The sequence below is a fragment of the Chiloscyllium plagiosum genome, chromosome 5, assembly GCF_004010195.1.
Source record: "Chiloscyllium plagiosum isolate BGI_BamShark_2017 chromosome 5, ASM401019v2, whole genome shotgun sequence".
NCBI lineage: Eukaryota > Metazoa > Chordata > Chondrichthyes > Orectolobiformes > Hemiscylliidae > Chiloscyllium > Chiloscyllium plagiosum.
In genome coordinates, this window is record NC_057714.1 from 67,747,277 (window position 1) to 67,769,472 (window position 22,196).

At 42.5% G+C, this 22,196-nt stretch overlaps 1 protein-coding gene across 1 annotated transcript in view; it reads right to left on the reverse strand.

The window, feature by feature from the left end:
• Positions 1-314: 314 nt before the first annotated feature.
• LOC122549960 (glycerol-3-phosphate dehydrogenase 1-like protein) overlaps positions 315-22,196 on the reverse strand; it is a 59,177-nt gene continuing 37,295 nt past the window's right edge. The window contains exons 6-8 of the mRNA XM_043690246.1: positions 14,064-14,297; positions 7,606-7,712; positions 315-5,023 (exon numbers count right to left, since the gene is read on the reverse strand). Coding sequence (XP_043546181.1) covers positions 4,927-5,023; positions 7,606-7,712; positions 14,064-14,297 — 438 coding nt within the window. The 3' untranslated portion in view covers positions 315-4,926. The remainder of the gene's footprint in view (positions 5,024-7,605; positions 7,713-14,063; positions 14,298-22,196) is intronic.

Consider the following 22,196-nt stretch of genomic DNA (forward strand, 5'->3'; position numbering starts at 1 on the left):
CAGCATTTAAAAGGCTTCTGGAGGGACATATGAATAAGAAGGGTTTGGAGGGATATGGGTCGGTGCTGGCAAATGGGACTAGATTCATAGAATCCTTACAGTGTGGAAACAGGCCATTTAGCCCAACAAGTCCACACCCATCCTCTGAAGGGTAACCCTAAGACCCATTCCCCTACCCAATTACTCTACATTTCCCCTGACTAATGCACCTAACCTACACATCCCTGAATATTATGGACAATTTAGCATGGCCAATTCAGCTAACCTGCACATCTTGGTGGGAGGAAACCAGAGCACCCGGAGGAAACCCACGCAGACACAGGGAGAATGTGCAAATTCCACACAGACAGTTGCCAAGACTGGAATCGAACCTGGCTCCCTGCTGGTGCTGTAAGGCAGCAGTGCTAACCACACAGTCACCGTGCTGCTCCAAGATTGTACTAAATCAAAATGAAAGGATTTTATAAATTAGTAATCCAATGAGGATTCCCTCAATACCTTAACTGGCCTGTACAGGGCACCAAGGGTGATCATGCTGCCACAAGTCCCCAATTACAATTTCCACCTCTGCCCAGCAATTAAACATGTCTCCAAGCTACTCAAACTTGGTCACAATAATTAGCATAGCTTTACTTTGTAATTCTCCTTGTCTTCCTCTAATGGTGTGTACAATCAGTTAATCAAAACCCTTTTTTTGTCCTCTTTACATACTGACAGCCTTACTGTGCATTGTTAGCATTTTTATCTCCCACCAGAGTAGATTAGCTCTTTGTCTGTTATGTACTGCGGAACCTGCGCTACACTAAGTCCAGCAAATTCCACAGCACCAGCAGATTGTTGCAGAGATGCCTTGACTCAAAGCTGCAAATGTATTGTGATTTGATGTCCCTATGTAAACAAGATACCTATTGTTCTAGTGTGAAATGCAAACATTCTAAATCAGTGCATTAAATTGAGGGACAATACAGGGCTGATTTTATCTCTGATCTAATTCTGGGTAGCCGGTAGTGGTGAGACTTAACAAGGGAACAAATCTACCAGGGAGCCACAAGTTATTCTTGTAATGCACAAAGTAGCACTCCTGCAAGCTGAGTTTTGAGTAAAGTACATCTTTGTCATCTAAGCCTGGAGTTTATTCTCCCTTATTCTCCTGCTCAGGGAATGAGATAAAATTACAGTCAGCTCCTGAAGATAGCCTCAGAACAAAATATGTTAAAAAACAAAAAATAGAAATTGCTGGAAAAGCTCAGCGGGTCTGGCAGCATCAGTTGAGAGAAAGTAAACGTTTCGGGTTAAGTGACCCTTTGAAGCAATTTCTATTTTTGTCTCTGATTTATAGCATCAGCAATTCTCTCATTTTTACATTTTAAAGGGGCAGTGTTTGCTGACACCAAACCAGCAGGGCAACTGTGCCCACATGATCAGCTGAAGATGTGCGTGCGCACTAGTTGCAGACCTTCTACAACACTCTAACATGATGGCAGAAATTACCTCCACGGGGAGGGGGGGCGGGGCATCTCATCAGTTTGAGAAAGTCTCACCCTCACCTGTTCAAAGTAAGAGGATAAATTTGGAGGTCCATGGCAGATCCATGTAGGTAAGTTACCTGGGCAAATTTATCTAACTGTCTAATTTCTGTTGGGTGACTTGGGTGACTTATAATAATTTTCAGAGTCCAGAATCTTTATTCCAAATAAACCAGTGTTATGCAACTACCAATTCAAATGCAGTGGCCTTTCCATGACGTGAAGGTGAGAGTGAGTTGGTTCTACAGGAAACCTGGAAGATTACGTTTCCTGCAGACCCACATTTTCATCTTGGTTTTCCAGCTGCAGCCAGTCAGGTGAAGAGGTAGGCAGACAGTCTGGCTGGATGGAAAAGCCTGTGCCACTGGGCTGTAGCCTCAGAGCAGAGAGAAGGGAGGTGATGAGTCAAGGGATGTGGATCAGACAGTCAATGATATTACGGGGCATGACTAGGGGGAATGAAAGCCCAAAATAGAATTCTCTGGCTGGTGGACATCATGAAGGGTGTTGTTTGATCGTGGATGGGGTTTGAGGGAGGTGGTGGGGAGAATGGAGACCCCCTGCCTTTCTTTACCAACTGTACTTCTCAGGAAAGCCGATCAGCCGCTGAGAAGTTTAAAATAAAAACTAAATCTTTGGAATGGTCAATGCATGCCCATGAGCAGACTGGTCTTCCTGCCTCATTAAAACCAGAAGTGGGCATGTTGGAGTCATTTTTCAGACATTCAAGATTTGACATCCACCACCCCAACCTCCAAGTCAACTTCATCCTTTATAATAGGGTAGGAATGGGATGGGATTTTAAAAATTCTTACCTGTATACCAGTAATGAGATCCAATTTACTTCCAATCATTTCATTCCAAATGTGAATGGAGAATAAAGCAGAGTAATTTTCTTTGTTTGGTCAGATGGATGCTTAACGTATATAAAAAAACCCATCATTGGTCAGTTGAGATTTCAGACTTTCTATTTAAAACCTATCACTAGCCTTGAGTTTTGAATTCAAGTTCATGAGCAATGTATACAAATAGAGTTTTTGATTGTCCAGTGTGGATTGCTCATTCAACCTATCCAAGTCGAGTGCCTTAGGTGCAGAGAGGAAAATAAAATGTCATAAATCTGAGAATTAAAATTGCATTAAAACAAAGTTTGGAAAATACTCAAATGGTCATAACAAACAGCATCTGAGAGAAAACAAAAGTAATGTTTCCGGTCAAAAATTTCTTCCTCAGGACTAGAATATATTTCAGATGAACAGATTATTTTTAAATCTAGAACAGTAAATGCACATAGAGGAAAATAAATAGAATGACCTCTAAAGTACTTAGGTGGAGAATAGAAGATTAACAAGTTTAAAATGTGGTTACGGAATGAGGCTAAACTAGTCCGTGATGAAATACAAGGAGGGAAGAACACAGTGAAGAAAGGGAAGGAGGTAAATGAGAGAAACCAAAAGTATACCAAAAAGAGTTTCACTGTAGGTTGGCAGAGTCAAGGTATAGAGATTTCCCAAAACATGTGGGATGTGCTGGATTTTAACCGGCTCAAGGTTGCACCCTACTGTCTTACACCACCTGCAAGCTTCCCATTGCTTGTCCAGCCAGAGTTGTAATTAGGACTCTAGCTTGCACTGCTATCTTGTACTGAACGAAAAGTACCTAAGCCCTCAACGTTAGGTCATGATTCCATTAGTGAATCGAGTTGACCCAATTACTGTCCTGGAGTATTGTCCATCTCTCATGACTTAAGTATCAATTTACCAAGTACACCACATAGACTGACCTGGTTCTGAACTTCCAGCATGGTATGTCTGCCTCCCTTAAACCCAATCTTAGAGTCCAATGTATCATTTTTCACCTTTGTACACCACCTCCAGATAATATCATACCACAAGATTCATCCCAATTTAGCTTCACATTACCCATTTATTGAGGTCTAATGAAGGAACTGAAACCTGCTCAGTCCTTTGCAAAATCTGGAGCTACAAACTGAGAGGTATGCACCTTGGACAGCCAATAGTCATTTCAGAATGGTCATCAACAAGACTAAATCTTCCTCTTCTACAGCAGCAAGAAATCTACCTCACAGCTTGGTTCTGAAATTTTCAAAGAGGCAAGAGTCTGTCTTCTGTCACATTTCTAGGAGTTCTGGATTGTACAAGGAACCTACACTTCTATCTGCCAGAAATTCAATCCCATACTGGAATTCACTTTTGTTGCATAAAGAGGAGGAACATAATGTTCTTTGTTGTTTTCCTGTATCACGTACAAAGAACAAATTCAGGACTAACTTAGCAAGAGTCACGACCTCTCGTAGTACTGATCTAAAATTAATGATCAGGCAGATGCTCTTAGTATCTCCCAGTTAATATCCTTTCAGTTTTGCAGACACATAACAGTATGTGTTGGCACCCACAATATTATCCCCTGAACACCCATTAATTAAAAAGAACAGTGCATGCTGGACTAGTAGCTGAGTCTACCAACAATACAAAATACTGTGTGGCAATAGTCTCAGAAATGCCAAGTGGAAAAAACAGCATAGCTCACATTGACATAACATGGTTCATGACTTAGAATGTCCCAATGTGCTTTAAAGCCAATTACATTTTTGAAATATAGTTGTATTCGCAAACATTCTCCCAGTACTGCAGTGAAGTGGCATCTTAGATTGTGTGCCCAGGTCTCCAGACTAGGGCTTGAACTCAAACTGCGGGTTCAGAGCTAGAGACCTACCATTAAGAATAGACAGTCTATTGTCACTTTAAGAAAAATAAGTAAGAAAATTGCTTTGATCTAAGAAAGTCTATTTGATTTTTATATTATATTTTGTTTACTTCTCTGCTAAAACCTAGAAGAAGCAAGGTGTGCAATTAATTACAGTAAACATCACATGCTTAAAACAGACAATGTCGAAGATAATGGATTTTCATAAAATCATATTAAAAATAATAAATTCAACTTTTAGTAAGAATTTTAAAAGAATTGGGCATTCTTCTGTAATAGAGCAATATAATTAGTTATAACAGACTTTCATGAGCATCTTGATCAACATTTAAAGAACTAAATTAATTGATGCACAAATGCTTATTCAAATATCATGTCAATGTGCATGCAATCCAGCTGCTATTGTATTTCCATCATGAACAGGCACTCATTAAGCCTCTTGCGCACTAAGGCATTAACTGTAAATTTATTTCAATCAATTACAACATTGCAAACGTTAACTGACGATACAATGGAACCTCCATTGAAAGTCAGGCTCACTTACTGATCTGACCGATTGGTGTCATACAGTCTACTTCATAGTTAGTTACGCATGATCTCTTCCAGATGGTGATCCACACGTGGTTATCTCATAATCGCCCCATGCAAGAGGAGCACTAAGTAATTCAGCATTTTACATGTGTTCTGGGTGACTCTGCAGACAGGCAATCAAGTCTTTCACTGGCTTGCCTTCATAGCAAATTTGGTACACTGCAGTGAACAAAGGGAACCTATAAAAAGAATGTGAATATGTATGGGTTTGTGCCAGGTTAAGAGAGTTGGGAGCAGAACTGTTGCTTTATTCAGAACACACGTAGCAAAACACAGAAATGTATACACAAATAAGCTCTACATGTAGGGAGAAGCTGAATAGCCTGCAGCTATTTTCCCCGGAGCATCAGAGGCTGAAGGGTGATCATACAGAGGTTTATAAAATCATGAGGGGCATGGATAGGGTAAATAGACAAGGTCTTTTCCCCAGGTTAGGGGAGCCCAAAACTAGAGGGCATATGTTTAAGGTGAGAGAGGAAAGATTTAAAAGGGATCTAAGGGTAACTTTTTCAAGCAGAGGATGATGTGTAGATGTGGGTTTACTCGCTGAGCTGCAAGGTTCATTTTCAAATGTTTCGTCACCAGACTAGGTAACATCTTCAATGAGCCTTCGGACAAAGCACTGCTGATGATTCCTGCTTTCTATTTATATGTTTGGATTTCTTTGGGTGAAGTCTGCAATGGAATGAGCTACCAGAGGAAGTGGTGGAGGCTGGCATAATTAAAACATTTAAAAAGGCATTTGAATGGTTATATAAATAGGGGAAAGTGAGGACTGCAGATGCTGGAGATCGGTGTCAAGTGTGTGTTGCTGGAAAAGCACAGCAGGTCAGGCAGCAACCAAGGAGCAGGAGAATCGACGTTTCGGCAAAAAGCTCTTCGTCAGGAATGAGGCTTGTGAGCCAAAAGGGTGGAGAGATAAACGGGAGGGCGGTGAGGCTGGGGAAAGGTAGCTGAGAGTGCGATAGGTAGATGGAGGTGGGGCAATGGTGATAGGTCAGAGAGGAGGGTGGAGCAGATAGGTGGGAAGGAAGATGGATAGTTAGGACAGGTCAAGAGGACAGTGCCAAGTTGGAAGGTTGGAATTGGGATTGGGATAAGGTTGGGGGAGGGAAGGGGAGGAAAGTGGTGAAATCCACATTGATCCTGTGTGGTTGAAGGGTCCCAAGGCGAAAAATGAGGCATTTTTCCTTCATGTGTCGGGTGGTTAAGGTATGGCGATGGAGGAGGCCCAGGACCTGCATGTCCTTGGTGGAATGGGAAGGGGAGTTGAAGTGTTCGGCCACGGGGCGGTAGGATTGGTTGGTGAGAGTGTCCTGGAAATGTTATCTGAAGTGTTCTGCAAGTAGGCGTCCTGTCTCCCCAATGTAGAGGAGACTGCAATGGGAGCAACTGACACAGTAAATGACATGTATGGAAGTACAGGTGAAACTCTGATGAATGTGAAAGGCTCCTTTGGGGCCTTGGACGGAGATTGGGGGTGGGGTGGGGGTGGGGGATGTGGGCACAGGTTTTGTAATTCCTGCAGTGGCAGGGGAAGGTGCCTGGAGGGGAGGGTATTTTGGTGCGGGTGCGTGGACCTGACAAGAGAGTCGCAGAGGGAATGGTCTTTACAGAACACGGATATGGGTGGGGAGGGAAATATCTGTTCCAAACCGGCACTGTCCTCTTGAACTTTCCTACCTGATTTCGCTGCTCCTTTGATGCTGCCTGAACTGCTGTGCTCTTCCAGCACCACTAATCCAGAATCTTCCTTCCCACCTATCCACTCAGGTCCCCTCTCCAATCTACCACCTTCACACTCACCTTCATCTACCTATTGTGTTCCCAGCTACTGGCCAACCCTCTCATTCCTGATGAAGAGCTTATGCACTAAACATCTACTCTCCTACTCCTCAAATGCTGCCTGACCCAGCTGTGCTTTTACAGCACCACACTCTTTGACTCTGATCTCCAGCATGTCCTAGAAAGTCCTCACTTTCTCCAAAGTGAAGTTGACAAATTAAATGGATTAAAAGGTTTAACAGTGGATGGGTGAAGTGAAAAAAGACAAAAATGGAGCAGACCTGGGAAGAAAATTGAGATTTGTTCAAGCAACATACTCAAGTTCACACCTCCTGACTGAAAGAGGCAAGCATAACAATTGGTTGTAATCCAGATTATGAAAATCTTTTTCACTGTGCCACTCAAAATTGATCGATTTGGTAGGAAGGGTGCAGAAAACAAAGACCATAATTCTAAAAGGTGTGCAGCAGAGCAACCTGCGACTATATGAAGAAAAATCATTGAACATGGCAGAGCAGGCTGAGAAAGCAATGAATAAAGCATTGTGGCTTTGTAAATAAGAACAAGGTATACAAAAATAAGGTTATTATGAAAACCCTTTATAAAACACTTCTGCAGACACATGTGGATTATTATGTCAAGTTCTGGGCATTACACTTTAGGAAGGGTGTGAAAGCGTTAACAAGGTTAGAGAAAATTTCATGAGATTGGCTCCTTGGTGGAGTAACGATAGTTACATGAAGAGACTGGACTGTCCTCCTTGAAGCAAGATTAATAGGAAATTTAATAAAGGCATACAAAACCTTTCTGAGAGAAAGAAAATGTGGCACAATAATTGTGTTTCAGAGAACATCAAACCAATCAATCACAGCATATTGAATAGCAGCCAGCAATAGCAAATGTGGCTAAACATAGGCAGAAAAGACAAGAGGCACAAGTATAATCGTCAAGTAAGGAACAAGCAAACTCAACTTACTTATCTACTATTCCCTTCTGTTTGAGAATCTGGTGCACTTCCACTGAAGTCTGAGGACCCTGGAGTTTCTGGCCATTCAACATCTCCTGTTCCAACTGCTCAATAGTCTGAAGAACAAATAAATCCACACACTGCTGTAATGTCATTCCTTACATGACAAATTATTGATGCTGACCTAATATATATTTATCCACACACCACTTTTTCATTAAAGTACTATTATTAAAGGTATGGTTGCCGAGTTCGCTGATGACATAAAGGTTGGTATAAAACTAAGTTGTGAAGAAGACAAAAGGTGACTACAAAAAGATACTGATGGGTTAAGGTGAGTGGCCAAAGATGTAGCAAATGGAGAATAATATGGGAAAATGTGAAAGTGTCTTTTTTGGCAGGAAAAATGAAAGTAAACAATCCTATCTAAATAGTGAGAGATTGCAGTGCTCAAAGACACAGGAGGATCTGCGTGGTCTTGTGCTTGCATCACAAAGGTTAGCCTACAGGTACAACAAGTAATGGGTGAGATACTAAACAAGTATTTTGCATCAGTGGTTATGATGGAGAAGGATATGGAAGTTTGAAAACTTGGAGAAACGGTGACATCTTAAAAAGTGTCCACATTACAGAGGTTGTGGTGCTCAAGGACTTAAAACATATAAAGATGGATAAATGTCTGGACATGATCAGGCATATCCCACAACTTTGTGGGATGCTAGGGTCCCTTGCTGAGATATTTGTATCAATGATAGTTGTGGGTGACATGCTGGAAAGCAGGAGGGTGACTAAGTTAGTGCCATTACTTAAGAAAGGTGTTAATGAAAAGCCAGGAACTATAGACAACTGAGCCTAACATCAGGGGTGGGTAAGTTGTTGAAGGAGATCCTAAAAGGACAGATTTACATGTGTTTGGACAAGCAAGGACTGATCAGGGATAGTGAACAGTGCTTTGGTGTGGGAAATTGTTCCTCACTAACTTGATTGAGTTTTTTTGAAAACGTGACAAAGATTGATGAAGGTACAGCAGTTGTCTACATGGTCTCAGCAAAGTGTTCAACAAGGTTCCGGATGGTAGACTGGTTAGCAAAGTTAGATCTCAGGGAATCCAGAGAGAGCTAGCCATCTGGATGCAAAATTAACTTGAAGGTAGGAGACAGAGGATGGTGGTAGAGGGTTGCTTTTGGACTGGAGGCCTGTGACCAGTGATGTGCTACAAGAAATGGTGCATGTGAATATAGGTGGAATGGTTAGTAAATTTGCAGGTGAGATTAAAACTAGGGGTGTTGTGGACAGTAAAGAAGGTTATCTCAGAACAATAGAAGCTTGATCAGATGGGCCAAGGAGTGGCAGATGGGAGTTTAATTTTAGATAAATGTGGGGTGTTGCATTTTGGAAAGGCAGAACTTTTACTCTTGATGGTAGAGTCTTGGGGTACAGGTTCATATTTCCTTGAAGGTGGAGTTGCAGGTTGACAGGACAGTGAAGGCAGTGTTTGGTACACTTGCCTTTATTGGTCAATGCATTTAATATAGGAGTTTGGATGTCATGTTGCAGCTGTGTAGGATATTGGTTAGGTTACTATAGGAATATGGTGTTCAATTCTGGACTCCCTGCTATCGGAAAGATGTTATAACTACAGGGTGCAGAACAGATTTATAAGGATGTTGCCAGGTTTGGAGGGTTTGAGCGATATGGAGACTGAATAGAATAGAGCTATTTTCTTTGGAGCGCAGAGGTTGAGGGGTGACCTTAGAGGTTTATAAAATCATGAGAAGCATGGATAGGTAAATAGCCAAGGTCTTTTTTCCCCAGGGTGGTGGAGTCCAAAACTAGAGGACATAGGTTTAGGGTAAGAGGAAGAATTTAGAAGGGACCTAAAGGGCAGCTTTTTCTAGCAGGGGGTGGTGCGTATATGGAACGAGCTACCAGAGGAAGTGGTGGAGGTTAGTACACTAAGAAAATTTAAGAGCCATCTCTTAAATACATACATAAGAAAGGTTTACAGGGATTTAGCCAAATGCTGGTCAATGGGACTAGGTTAATTTAGGATATCTGGTCAGCATGGATGAGTTGGACCAAAGGGTCTGTTTCTGTGCTGTATGATTCTATACGTAAGTAGAATCCTTTGGTCCAATTCATCCATGCTGACCAGATATCCTAAATTAATCTAGTCCCATTTGCCAGCACTTTGCCCATATCCCTGTTAACCCATCCTATTCATAAACCCAACCAGATGCCTTTTAAATGTTATAATTGTGCCAACTTTCATCACTTCCTCTGGCAGCTCATTCCATACACATACTGTCCTCTGTGTGAAAATGTTGCCCGTTAGGTGTCTTTTAAATCTTACTCCTCTCACCTTAAACCTATGCCCTCTAGTTTTGGACTTCCCCACCCCAGAAAAAAAACCTTGGTTATTCATCTTATGCATGGCCATCATGATTTTATAAACCTCTATAAGATCATCACTCAGCCTCCGACGCTCCAGAGAAATTGACCGCAGAATATTCAACCTCTCCCCGTAGTTCAAACCCTCCAAACCTGGCAACATCCTTGTAAATCTTTTCTGAGCCCTTTCAAGTTTCACAACACCTTTCCAATTGGACGGAGACCAGAATTGTATGCAGCATCCAATAATGGCCTAATCAATGTCCTGTAGAGCCACAAAATGACATTCCAACTCCTATACTCAATACATTGACCAATAAAGGCAGACATACCAAATGCCTTCTTCACCACCCTATCTACCTGCAACTCCGCTTTCAAGGAAATATGACCCTGCACTCCAAGGCCTTTTTGTTCAGCAACACTTCCAGGATCTTACCACTAAGTGTATAAGTCCTGCCCTGATTTGCCTTTCCAAAGTGCAGCACCTCACATTTATCTTGATTAAACTCCATCTGCCACTCCTCGGCCCATTGGCTCATCTGATCAAGATCCCATTGTACTCTGAGGTACTTCTTCGCTGACCACTACACCTCCAATTTTGGTGTCATCTGCAACTTACTAAACATACCTTCTATGTTCACATCCAAATCATTTATGTAAATGACAAAAGGCAGTGGACCCATCACTGATCCTTGTGGCACTCCACTGGTCACAGGCCTCCAGTCTGAAAAGGAACCTTTCACTACCACTCTGTCTTCTACCTTCGAGCCAGTTAAGTCATCAGATAGCTAGTTCTCAATGTATTCCATGTGATCTAACCTTAATAACCAGTCTACCAAGAGGAACCTTGTCGAACGCCTTACTGAAGTCCACATAGATCATATCCACTGCTCCGGCCTCATCAATCCTCTTCATTACCTCTTCAAAAACTTATTCACGTTAGTGAAACATAATTTCCCACACACAAAGCCACGATGACTATTCCTAAAATCCTTGTGTATCCAAATCATGTAAATCCTGTCCCTCAGGATTCCCTCCAACAACTGATGTCAGGCTCACTAATCTATAGCTCCCTGGCTTTTCCTTACCACCATTCTTACATAGTAGCAGGTTAGCCAACCTCCAATCTTCCAGCACCTCACCTGTGGCTATTGATGATATAAATGTCTCAGCTAGGGGCCCAGCAATCACTTCCCTAACTTCCTATAGAGTTCAAGAGCATACCTGATCAGGTTCCAGGGATTTACCCACCTTTGCGTTTTCTGACATCCAACACCATCTCCTCTGTAATATGGTCATTTTTCAAGATGTCGTTATTTATTTCCCCACGTTCTCTATCTTCCTTATCCTTTTCCACAGCAAATACTGATGCAAAATACTTGTTGAGTGTCTCTCCCCCATCTCCTATGGTTCCACACAGAGGTGTGTTAAAGTTTACAGGCCACTATTTTCTCCCTAGTTACCCTTTTGTCCATAACGTACATGAGACAACTTGAATGAAACAAAACCAAATCCTGAGGGATCTTGGCAGGATATGTGTGGGGAGGATGTTCCCTCTTAAGGCAGAAACAAATACTAAGGGTTCACCTATTGGAAGCAGGAATTAGGTGTTTTTTTCTCTGTCAGAAGGTCTTGAAGTTTTGGAACACTCTCTTCCTAAAAGGGTAGTGGAAACAGAATTTTTGAATATTTTTATGGAAGTAGTTGTTGAATTGTTTTAAAAATGGGTGAAAGGTTACGAGGGGTAAGTAGGAATGCAGATTTGAGTTTTCAATCAGGTTAACCATGACTTTATTGAATGGTGGTGTAGGTAATATGAATGTCTTGTATGTACATATATACCTCCTGTGTAAAACTAAATTCCATACTAGGACAAAAGAAACAAAAATAAAGTTTGTCAATGCAGTATATTACTGAGAGAGTGCTGCTGTGCTTCAGGCGGGAATTAAACCCAGAACCTCTCAGAATCACAGAATTGTTAGGGTGCAGAAGAATGCCATTCAGCCCACTCATTCGGAATCTCTCTGACTTTTTGATTTCAATGGCACTATATTTTTGCCATTAGCAAATTTTTTTTCTCAAACAGTAATACAAATACAGACCATCTGATCATGATAATGTTGCTTTTAGTGCATAAAATAGGATTGCATTCCTGAAGAAGGGCTTATGCCCGAAACGTCGATTCTCCTGTTCCCTGGATGCTGCCTGACCTGCTGCGCTTTTCCAGCAACACATTTTCAGCTCTGATCTCCAGCATCTGCAGACCTCACTTTCTCCCCATTGCATTTCAATGTCAAAATAGTGACTTCACTTTACAAGTACTTTATTGGGTGTAAGTTGGGACATCAGTGGTTATAACCTACTCTGTATAAATGCATAATAAGCATGGTGTAAAAATAGGCTGCAAATGTTTCAACAAACCACTCCTTATGAAATCGTGAACTTTAGCTGCGATACAGTTCTACCGTCATTGGTGTCTTGTTTAGCTAGCCACTCTATACATTTCTCCAAATAGTTGAATACTGGTCGTCTCGCAAACTTGATTGAGTTTTTTGAAGAAGTAACAAAGAGGATTGGTGAGGGCAGAGGGGTAGGTGTGATCTATATGGACTTCAGTAAGGCATTCGACAAGGTTCCCCATGGGAGACTGGTTAGCAAGGTTACATCTCACGGAATACAGGGAGAACTAGCCATTTGTATTCAGAACTGGCTCAAAGGTAGAAGGCAGAGGGTGGTGGTGGAGGGTTGTTTTTCAGACTGGAGGCCTGTGACCAGTGGAGTGCCACACGAATCGGTGCTGGGTCCTCTATGTTTTGTCATTTACATAAATGATTTGGATGCAAGCATAAGAGGTACAGTTAGTAAGTTTGCAGATGACACCAAAATTGGAGGTGTAGTGGACAGCGAAGAAGGTTACCTTAGATTACAACAGGATCTTGACCCGATGGGCCAATGCGCTGAGAAGTGGCAGATGGAGTTTAATTCAGATAAATGCGAGGTGCTGCATTTTGGGAAAGTAAATCTTAGCAGGATTTATGCACTTAATGGTAAGGTTCTAGGGAGTGTTGCTGAACAAAGAGACCTTGGAGTGCAGGTTCATAGCTTCTTGAAAGTGGAGTCGCAGGTAGATAGGATAGTGAAGAAGGTGTTTGGTATGCTTTCCTTTATTGGTCAGAGTATCGAGTACAGGATTTGGGAGGTCATGTTGCGGCTGTTGGTTAGGACATTAGTGAGGCCACTGTTGGAATATTGCATGCAATTCTGGTCTCCTTCCTAGCGGAAGGATGTTGTGAAACTTGAAAGGGTTCAGAAAAGATTTACAAGGATGTTGCCGTGGTGGAGGATTTGAGCTATAGGGAGAGGCTGAACAGGCTGGGGCTGTTTTCCTTGGAGCGTTGGAGGCTGAGGGGTGAACTTATAGAGGTTTACAAAATCATGAGGGGCATGGATAGGATAAATAGACAAAGTCTTTTCCCTGTGTTCGGGGAGTCCAGAACTAGAGGTCATAGGTTTAGGGTGAGAGGGGAAAAATATAAAAGACGTATGGGGCAACCTTTTCACACAGAGGGTAGTACATGTGTGGAATGAGCTGCCAGAGGAAGTGGTGGAGGCTAATACAATTGCAACAGTTAAATGACATTCGGATGGGTATATGAATGGGAAGGGCTTGGAGGGATATGCGCCAGGTGCTGGCAGATGGGACTAGATTGGGTTGGGATATCTGGTCGGCATGGACGGATTGGACCGAAGGGTCTGTTTCTATGCTGTACATCTCTATGAGTCTATGATAGATTATTTAACTGTGGGAATTAAGGGCAAGCCAAAGTCGACCCACATTCAAGCACTTCTCAGGGGTAAGTGTTTAACAATTCGAAGGACACCTTCCTAAAAATGTAATTCCCTTCTTTCACCGAAGGGCAAATACCACACTATCACTACTCATCCAGTGGGCAGCAGTTAACTAATCTTCTGCTGTATTTAGTTCAGTGCCTTGCTGTTTTCCATTCCCTTGAATCTGTATGTGTTTCTTTTCAAAGTGTTTTAATAGAATACGCTATTAACAAATTCTTACTTACCTTTCCAGTTTTTACAAAAGCTTCTGCAATCTTCCGGTTTCGTCCACCGTAGCAAGTTGTAATAACATCTGCAACCCCGCAACTTTCCAAGAAAGTTGTCTCAGACACTGATCCTTTGCAAAAGAGTTTGGCAAATGCGATCATTTCCATTAGACCCAGGCGAATCACTGCAGCTTTAGTGTTATCTCCACAGCAAAGACCGTCACAGAAACCAGCACCAACAGCAACAATGTTCTGTCAAAGAGGGTCAGTACCATTTTATGAAAGTCATGTATCTTCCACAATCAAGATATGTTCTAAAAGTTTATTTCTAAATTATATTCTAAAAGTTTTAATGTCCATTTTTAAGTTTATATGTGATGGCATGGCACATAGTCTCACAACGAATACTTATTTCTTCAAAAAACAATCACAATGCGAACAAGATTATAAGGATAGGGAAAGGCAAGACAATACAGATAATTAGCTAATTAAAGTTGAAGGCAGGAATTTTACATGATATGGTGAGCCTACGACCACCAAAGACATGGAAGGTGAATGAACATGATTGGATAGATCAATCAAAAAAGTGACACTTAATGAAGATTTGAGTCTGGAGTACAAGTCGGATAAAAAGATAAAACTGTGATTGATAATCAGTTCCATGGCCAAGATGAGGTGCATTAGCAAGAGATTTTTTTTTCTTTATTCTTTTATGGGAAGTGGACATCACTAAAATCTGGCATGTATTGCCAATCCTTAATTGGGTGGCCTGCTAGCCACTTCAGAGGATAGTTAAGAGTCAATCATATTGCTGAGATTCTGAAGTGGCATGTCAGCCAGATTGGATAAGGAAATTAGTGAACTAGATAGGCTTTTGAAACAGGCTTTTACGAGGATGTTGCCTGGTATGGAAGGTGCTAGCTATGAAGAGAGGTTGAATAGGTTAGGATTGTTTTCATTAGAAAAAAGGAGATTGAGGGGGACCTGATTGAGATCTACAAAATCATGAAGGGTATGGACAAGGTAGATGGAGACAAGCTTTTTCCCAGGGTGAAAGATTTAATAATGAGAGGTCACGCTTTCAAAGTGAGAGAAGAAAAGTTTAAGGAAGATACACCCGGCAAGTACTTTACACAGAGGGTGGTAGGTGCCTGAACGCGTTGCCACCAGAGGTAGTAGAGGCAGGCACGGTAGATTCATTCAAGATACATCTGGACAGATGCATGGGGGCAGAGGGATACAGATGCTTAGGAATTGGGCGACAGGTTTAGACAGGGGATTTGGATTGGCTCAGGCTTGGAGGGCCGAAGGGCCTGTTCCTGGGCTGTAAAATGTTTTTTGTTCTTTTTAAATTACAACTGTAGTTGTAATGGTCACTGTTACCCAGGCTTCGTTTATACTCGAGATTTATTAACTGAATTTAATTTCCATCAGTTGCTTTAATGAAATTTGAATTCATATCCTCAGAGCATTAGCCTGGGCCTCTGGACTAACCACACAGTGACATTCCATTAGGTCACAGTTTCCCTGCACTATATGCTCGAAACCAGAGTTGGACTGTTATGAGACAGAAGTAGCTGTACAGCACATAGCTCAAAATATACAGGAATGCCAGGTGAATACATCCTTAAACTACAAAATAGCCCATGAAAGGTCAAAGATGACAACAAAAAATTCAAAATACTAAGAGAAAAGTAGCCCCCAAACAGATATCCCCTGTTTAAAGTACATTTTATTAGCATGCTTTCACTTTCATACAGTTAGGGAGATACCTGAAGAGTGTTTTAACATTTTAACATGGAGTCTGCACGTGGACCAAGCACTGTGCTGTAACTCTGTGCTCAATATAACATGTAGCCCAAACGACATCATGCTGCTTTTCATCATCTCTGCTATCTCAGAATCCCCTAGCCTGCTGGGTCTTGCATTTCCTTGCACTGACTGCCTCTCCCAACATCGCCCACATGGTACCGTTACCATTCCCTTCTGCTTGCTGAATCCTCATTCATAGCAAGGACTCAGAAGAAGAATAGCAAGTAGAGAGCATACAGCAATAAAGGTAGTAATTGAGGGAGTGGGCTGGTGAGGCGGAGGAGATCAAAATGACAGCTGTACAGTTGGCACCAGGAAGGCCAACAGGGAACAGTGAGAAGGCCAGCCTAAGGGAGCCAAGTGCAAATAGAATACTGTATCTGGAAGGATATTGATTGAATATTACAATTACACTGGATGTCTCATTTATTAATTATGGAAATGTGGGCATTACTGGCTAAGCCAATACTTTTTGCCCATCTCTAATTGCCCTGGAAGAAGTAGTGGTGAGTTGTTTTCTGCAACTGCTATAGTCCTTGGCGAATAGGGACACCTACAGTGCTATTAGAGATTTCCAGGATTTTGAGCCAGTGACAGTGAGGGCGCAGCAAGAAGTTCCAAGTCAGGATCGTGGGTAACTTGGAGGTGACCCAAGCAACTGCTACATTTGTTTTCAGGGTAGTAGATGTTTCAGAGCTTGAATGGTATTGTCAAAAGAGCCTTGGTGAATTACTGAGTTGTATCTCACAGATGGTACATACTGTCATTGTGTGTTAGTGAAGAGAGTAAATGCTGAAGCTAGTGAACGGAGTGCCAGTTATCTGAGCTGCCTTGTCCTGGATGTTGCTGAGTTTCTGGACTGCTGTTAGAGCTGGATCGCATTCTGATAATGTGCCTTGCAGATGTTGTTCAGGTACCAGAGAGGCAGGGGAAAAGTTATTCACCATAGAATTCCTAGCCTCTGAATTGCTCTTTAGCCATAGTATTTACATGACTAGGAGAAAGTGAAGACTGCAGATGCTGGAGATCAGAGCTTAAAAATGTGTTGCTGGAAAAGCGCAGCAGGTCAGGCCGCATCCAAGGAGCAGGAGAATCGACGTTTCGGGCATTAGCTTATGCCCGAAATGTCGATTCTCCTGCTCCTTGGATGCTGCCTGACCTGCTGTGCTTTTCCAGCAACACATTTTTAAGCTCTATTTACATGACTAGACAAGTTTGGTTTCTGAGTGAATGTGAGGACTGCAGATGCTGGAGATCAGAGTTGAGAGTGTGGTGCTGGAAAAGCACAGCAGGTCAAGCAGCATCCGAGGAGCAGGAGAGTCGACATTTCAGGCAAAAGGGCTTTTGGATGCTGCCTGACCTGCTGTGCTTTTCCAGCACTCCACACTCGAAGTTTGGTTTCTGGTTAAAGGTAACCTTCAGAATGTTCATACTGGGCAATTCTGCGATGATAGTGCCACTGAATGTCATAAACTGATGGCTGTGTTCTTGCTTGTTGGACATTTGTGTGGTGCAAGTGTTACTTGCCACTTAGCACAACTCTGGATGTCATTCAGGTCTTCGGCATATGGAGACCGTCTGCTTCGGTAGCTGATGAGTCATAATTGGAGTTGAGCATTATATACATTAATGATTGCACTATTATATAAGTGCATACAATTTGTTCTGTCTAGTATCTTACAAGCATCTTGTACGATTATTCTGAGCAACTTCAATTTTTCTTGTGGAATCTGGGCATGTGATATTTGTGCCATCTAAAGTAGGAAGTGGTCAGAAAAAGATATCAATGCAAATACAAAAAGAACCACTACTTGTGATGCAATCCGTTTTATGTAAGGATGACTATTTTGTGGAACACTACCATTCAGTCTACAAGTTGAACCTTGCTCTCATCTGGCTTCTCTGTACCCAATATCCTGCAGTGTCCATTACGGTTAACATCTGCTTGAGCAACAGCACTTCAAAGCTTTAGATTAGATTACTTACAGTGTGGAAACAGGCCCTTCGGCCCAACAAGTCCACACCGACCCGCCGAAGCGAAACCCACCCATACCCCGACATTTACCCCTTACCTAACACCACTGGCAATTTAGCATGGCCAATTCACCTGACCTGCACATCTTTGGACTGTGGGAGGAAACCGGAGCACCCGGAGGAAACCCACGCAGACACGGGGAGAATGTGCAAACTCCACACAGTCGCCTGAGTCGGGAATTGAACCCGGGTCTCATGGCGCTGTGAGGCAGCAGTGCTAACCACTGTGCCACCGTGCCGCACATTAACAAGCTTTCCACATTAACACTGAATTCAACAATTTTATGTCACATCTAGCCCCAACTCTTTTATCTTTGTTGGTTGTCTTTTTTCATTCTTCGGAGAAAGGGTTTTAAACTAATTGAGGGGTAGGGAGGTTTGGGAGAGGAGAAATAAAGATTAGAACCCCACAGCATGGAAACAGGCCATTTGGCCCAACAGGTCCACGCCACCCCTCCAGAGTTACCCACCCAGACTCATTCCCATACCTTATATTTACTAATGCACCTAACACTATGGGCAATTTAGCATGGCCAATTCACCTAACCTGCACATCTTTGGATTGTGGGAAGAAACCGGAGCACCCAGAGGAAACCCATACAGACATGGGGAGAATGTCCAAACTCCACAGAGACAGTCGTCCGAGATGGGAATCTAACTCTGGTCCCTGCTGCTGAGGGGTAGCAGTGCTAACCACTGAGCCACCATGCCACCCATTACAAAGGGTTACAAACCAACAGGATATTAGAGGATCACAAGACAATTATTTGGATAATAATACTTTACGGTAGGATTCTGGGTAATCCAAGATGGAGGACAGGAAAAAATTCTGGCTGTAACAGCTGCTCCTTTTTTGAGGTATTTTAGGTGCCTGGAAGTGATTTCCTCAAATTCGAGGAGCAGCAATTACTGTTTTATATGCTGTTGCATTGTTTTGGAACTTTGGAAAAAAAGTCAAAACAACAGCAGTTTTTAAATGGGAGAAGAACAGACAAAGGAAGCACATGGTGAGGTCAGTGCAGGAGAGAGAGAGAGAGAAAGAAACTGACACTGCCTTTGCTGTTTGAATTCATGTATCGCTGGACATCGGAGTGTGTCTGGGAAAATTAATAAACAGTGAAATTCACAACTGATCTTGGAGGAACTGTTGGGCGAAGTTCACAGCACAGAAGCAGATAAGCGTATTGTTTTTAAGTGGGACCTACAGAAAGTCTGCAGTAGTGAGCAGAATGGGTTCTTTCTTGATTATATGTTTTTGGAGATATGTCTCTTGATTAACCTTAAAATATAAGCCATAACTATTAAATTAACCTGGATAAGTGTTTGTAGAGGAAAGTGTCTGGGGCTATAGATTGTGAAGGAGCAAAAATGGCCTTTAGTAGAGTGATATGTGCTTCTTATCAGATGTGGGAGTTCAAAGAGAGTTTAAGGGTTACTGCAGATAATATCTGTCATAAATGCTGTTGGTTGTGAATCTTACCAGATCGAATGGATTGGTTGGAGAGACAGTTAGAAGCAATGAGGAATTTGCAACAGCAACAGTATGTGATAGATGGCAGTTATAGGAAGGGGGGAAAGTCTCAGATACAGTAACATAGATGGGTTTACTCCAGGAAAGGTAAGAGAGGTAGGCAGCTAGTGCAGGAGTCATTTGTGGCTATACCCATTTCAAACAGGTATGCTGTTTTGGAAAATGTAGGGGGTGATGGATTCTCAGGGGAATGTAGCTCAAACAGCCAGGTTTCTGGCATTGAAACTGGCTCTAATGCAACGAGGGGTACATTGAGTTCCAAGAGATCAATTGTGTTAGGGGATTCTCTAGTCCGAGGTACAGACAGACGTTTCTGTGGCCAGCAGCGAAAAATCAGAATGGTGTGTTGCTTCCCTGGTGCCAGGATCAAGGATGTCTCAGAGAGGGTGCAGAATGTTCTCGCAGGGGAGAGGGGCCAGCAGGAAGTTATTGTCCACATTGGAACCAATAACATAGGAAGGGAAAAGGTTGAGATCCTGAAGGGAGATTACAGAGAGTTAGGCAGAAGTTTAAAAAGGAGGTCCTCGAGAGTAGTAATATCTGGATTACTCCCAGTGCTACGAGCTAGTGAGGGCAGGAATAGGAGAATAGAGCAGATGAATGTGTGGCTGAGGAGCTGGTGTATGGGAGAAGTGACCTGTACAAGAAGGGCGGATTGCACCTAAATTGAAAGGGCACTAATATACTGGCAGGGAAATTTGCTAGAACTGCTTGGGAGGATTTAGACTAGTAAAGGGGGGGGGACCCAGGGAGATAGTGAGGAAAGAGATCGATCTGAGACGGGTACAGCTGAGAACAGAAGTGAGTCAAACAGTCAGGGCAGGCAGGGACAAGGTAGGACTAATATATTAAACTGCTTTTATTTCAATGCAAGGGGCCGATCAGGGAAGGCAGATGAACTCAGGGCATGGTTATGAACATAGGACTGGGATATCATAGCAATTACAGAAACATGGCTCAGGGATGGGCAGGACTGGCAGTTTAATGTTCCAGGATACAAATGCTACAGGAAGGATAGAAAGGGAGGCAAGAGAGGAGGGGGAGTGGCATTTTTGATAAAAGATAGCATTACAGCTGTACTAAGGGAGGATATTCCCAGAAATACATCCAGTTATTTAGGTGGATCTGAGAAATAAGACAGGGATGATCACCTTATTGGGATTGTATTATAGACCTCTTAATAGTCAGAGGGAAATTGAGAAATAAACGTAAGGAGATCTCAGCTATCTGTAAGAATAATAGGGTAGTTATGGTAGGGGATTTTAACTTTCCAAACATCGACTGGGACTGCCATAGTGTTAATGGTTTAGATGGAGAGGAATTTGTTAAGTGTGCACAAGAAAAATTTCTGATTCAGTTTGTGGCTGTGCCTACTAGAGAAGGTGCAAAACTTGACCTACTCTTGGGAAATAAGGCAGGGCAGGTGACTGAGGTGTCAGTGGGGGAGCATTTTGGGGCCAGCAACCATAATTCTATTAGATTTAAAATAATGATGGAAAAGGATAGACCAGATCGAAAAGGTGAAGTTCTAAATTGGAGAAAGGATAATCTTGATGGTATTAGGCAAGAACTTTCAAAAGCTGACTGGGGGCAGATGTTCGCAGGTAAAGGGACGGCTGGAAAATGGGAAGCCTCCAGAAATAAGATAACGAGAATCCAGAGAAAGTATATTCCTGTTTGGGTGAAAGGAAAGGCTGGTAGGTATAGGGAATGCTAGATGACTCAAGAAATTGAGGGTTTGGTTAAGAAAAAGGAAGCATATGTAAGGTATAGAAAAGATAGATCGAGTGAATCCTTATAAGTGTTTAAAGGCAGTAGGCGTGTACTTAAGAGGGAAATCAGGAGGGCAAAACGGGGACATGAGATAGCTTTGGCAAATAGAATTAAGGAGAATACATTACATTAAGGACAAAAGGGTAACTAGGGAGGGAATAGGGCCCCTCAAAGATCAGCAAGGCGGCCTTTTGTGGAGCGGCAGAAAATGGGGGAGATACTAAACGAGTATTTTGCATCAGTATTTACTGTGGAAAAGGATATGGAAGATATAAACTGTAGGGAAATAGATGGTGACATCTTGCAAAATGTCCATATTGGATGTCTTGAAACAGGTAAAGGTTAATAAGTCTCCAGGATCTGATCAGGTGTACCCGAGAACTCTGTGGGAAGCTAGAGAAGTGATTGCTGGGTCTCTTGCTGAAATATTTGTATCATCGATAGTCACAGGTGAGGTGCCGGAAGACTGGAGGTTGGCTAATGTGGTGCCACTGTTTAAGAAGGGTGGTAAAGACAAGCCAGGGAACTATAGACCAGTGAGCCTGACGTCAGTAGAGGGCAAGTGTCGGAGGGAATCCTGAGGGACAGGATGTACATGTATTTGGAAAGGCAAGGACTGATTAGGGACAGTCAACATGGCTTTGTGTGTGGGAAATCATGTCTCACAAGATTGATTGAATTTTTTAAGAAGTAACAAAGAGGATTGATGAGGGCAGAGCAGTAGATGTGATCCCTATGGACTTCAGTAAGGCGTTTGACAAGGTTCCCCATGGAAGACTGGTTAGCAAGGTTAGATCTCATGGAATAGAGGGAGAACTCGCCATTTGGATACAGAACTGGCTCAAAGGTAGAAGACAGAGGGTGGTGGTGGAGGGTTGTTTTTCAGACTGGAGGCCTGTGACCAGTGGAATGCCACAAGGATTGGTGCTGGGTCCTCTACTTTTTGTCATTTACATAAATGATTTGGATGCGAGCATAAGAGGTACGGTTAGTAAGTTTGC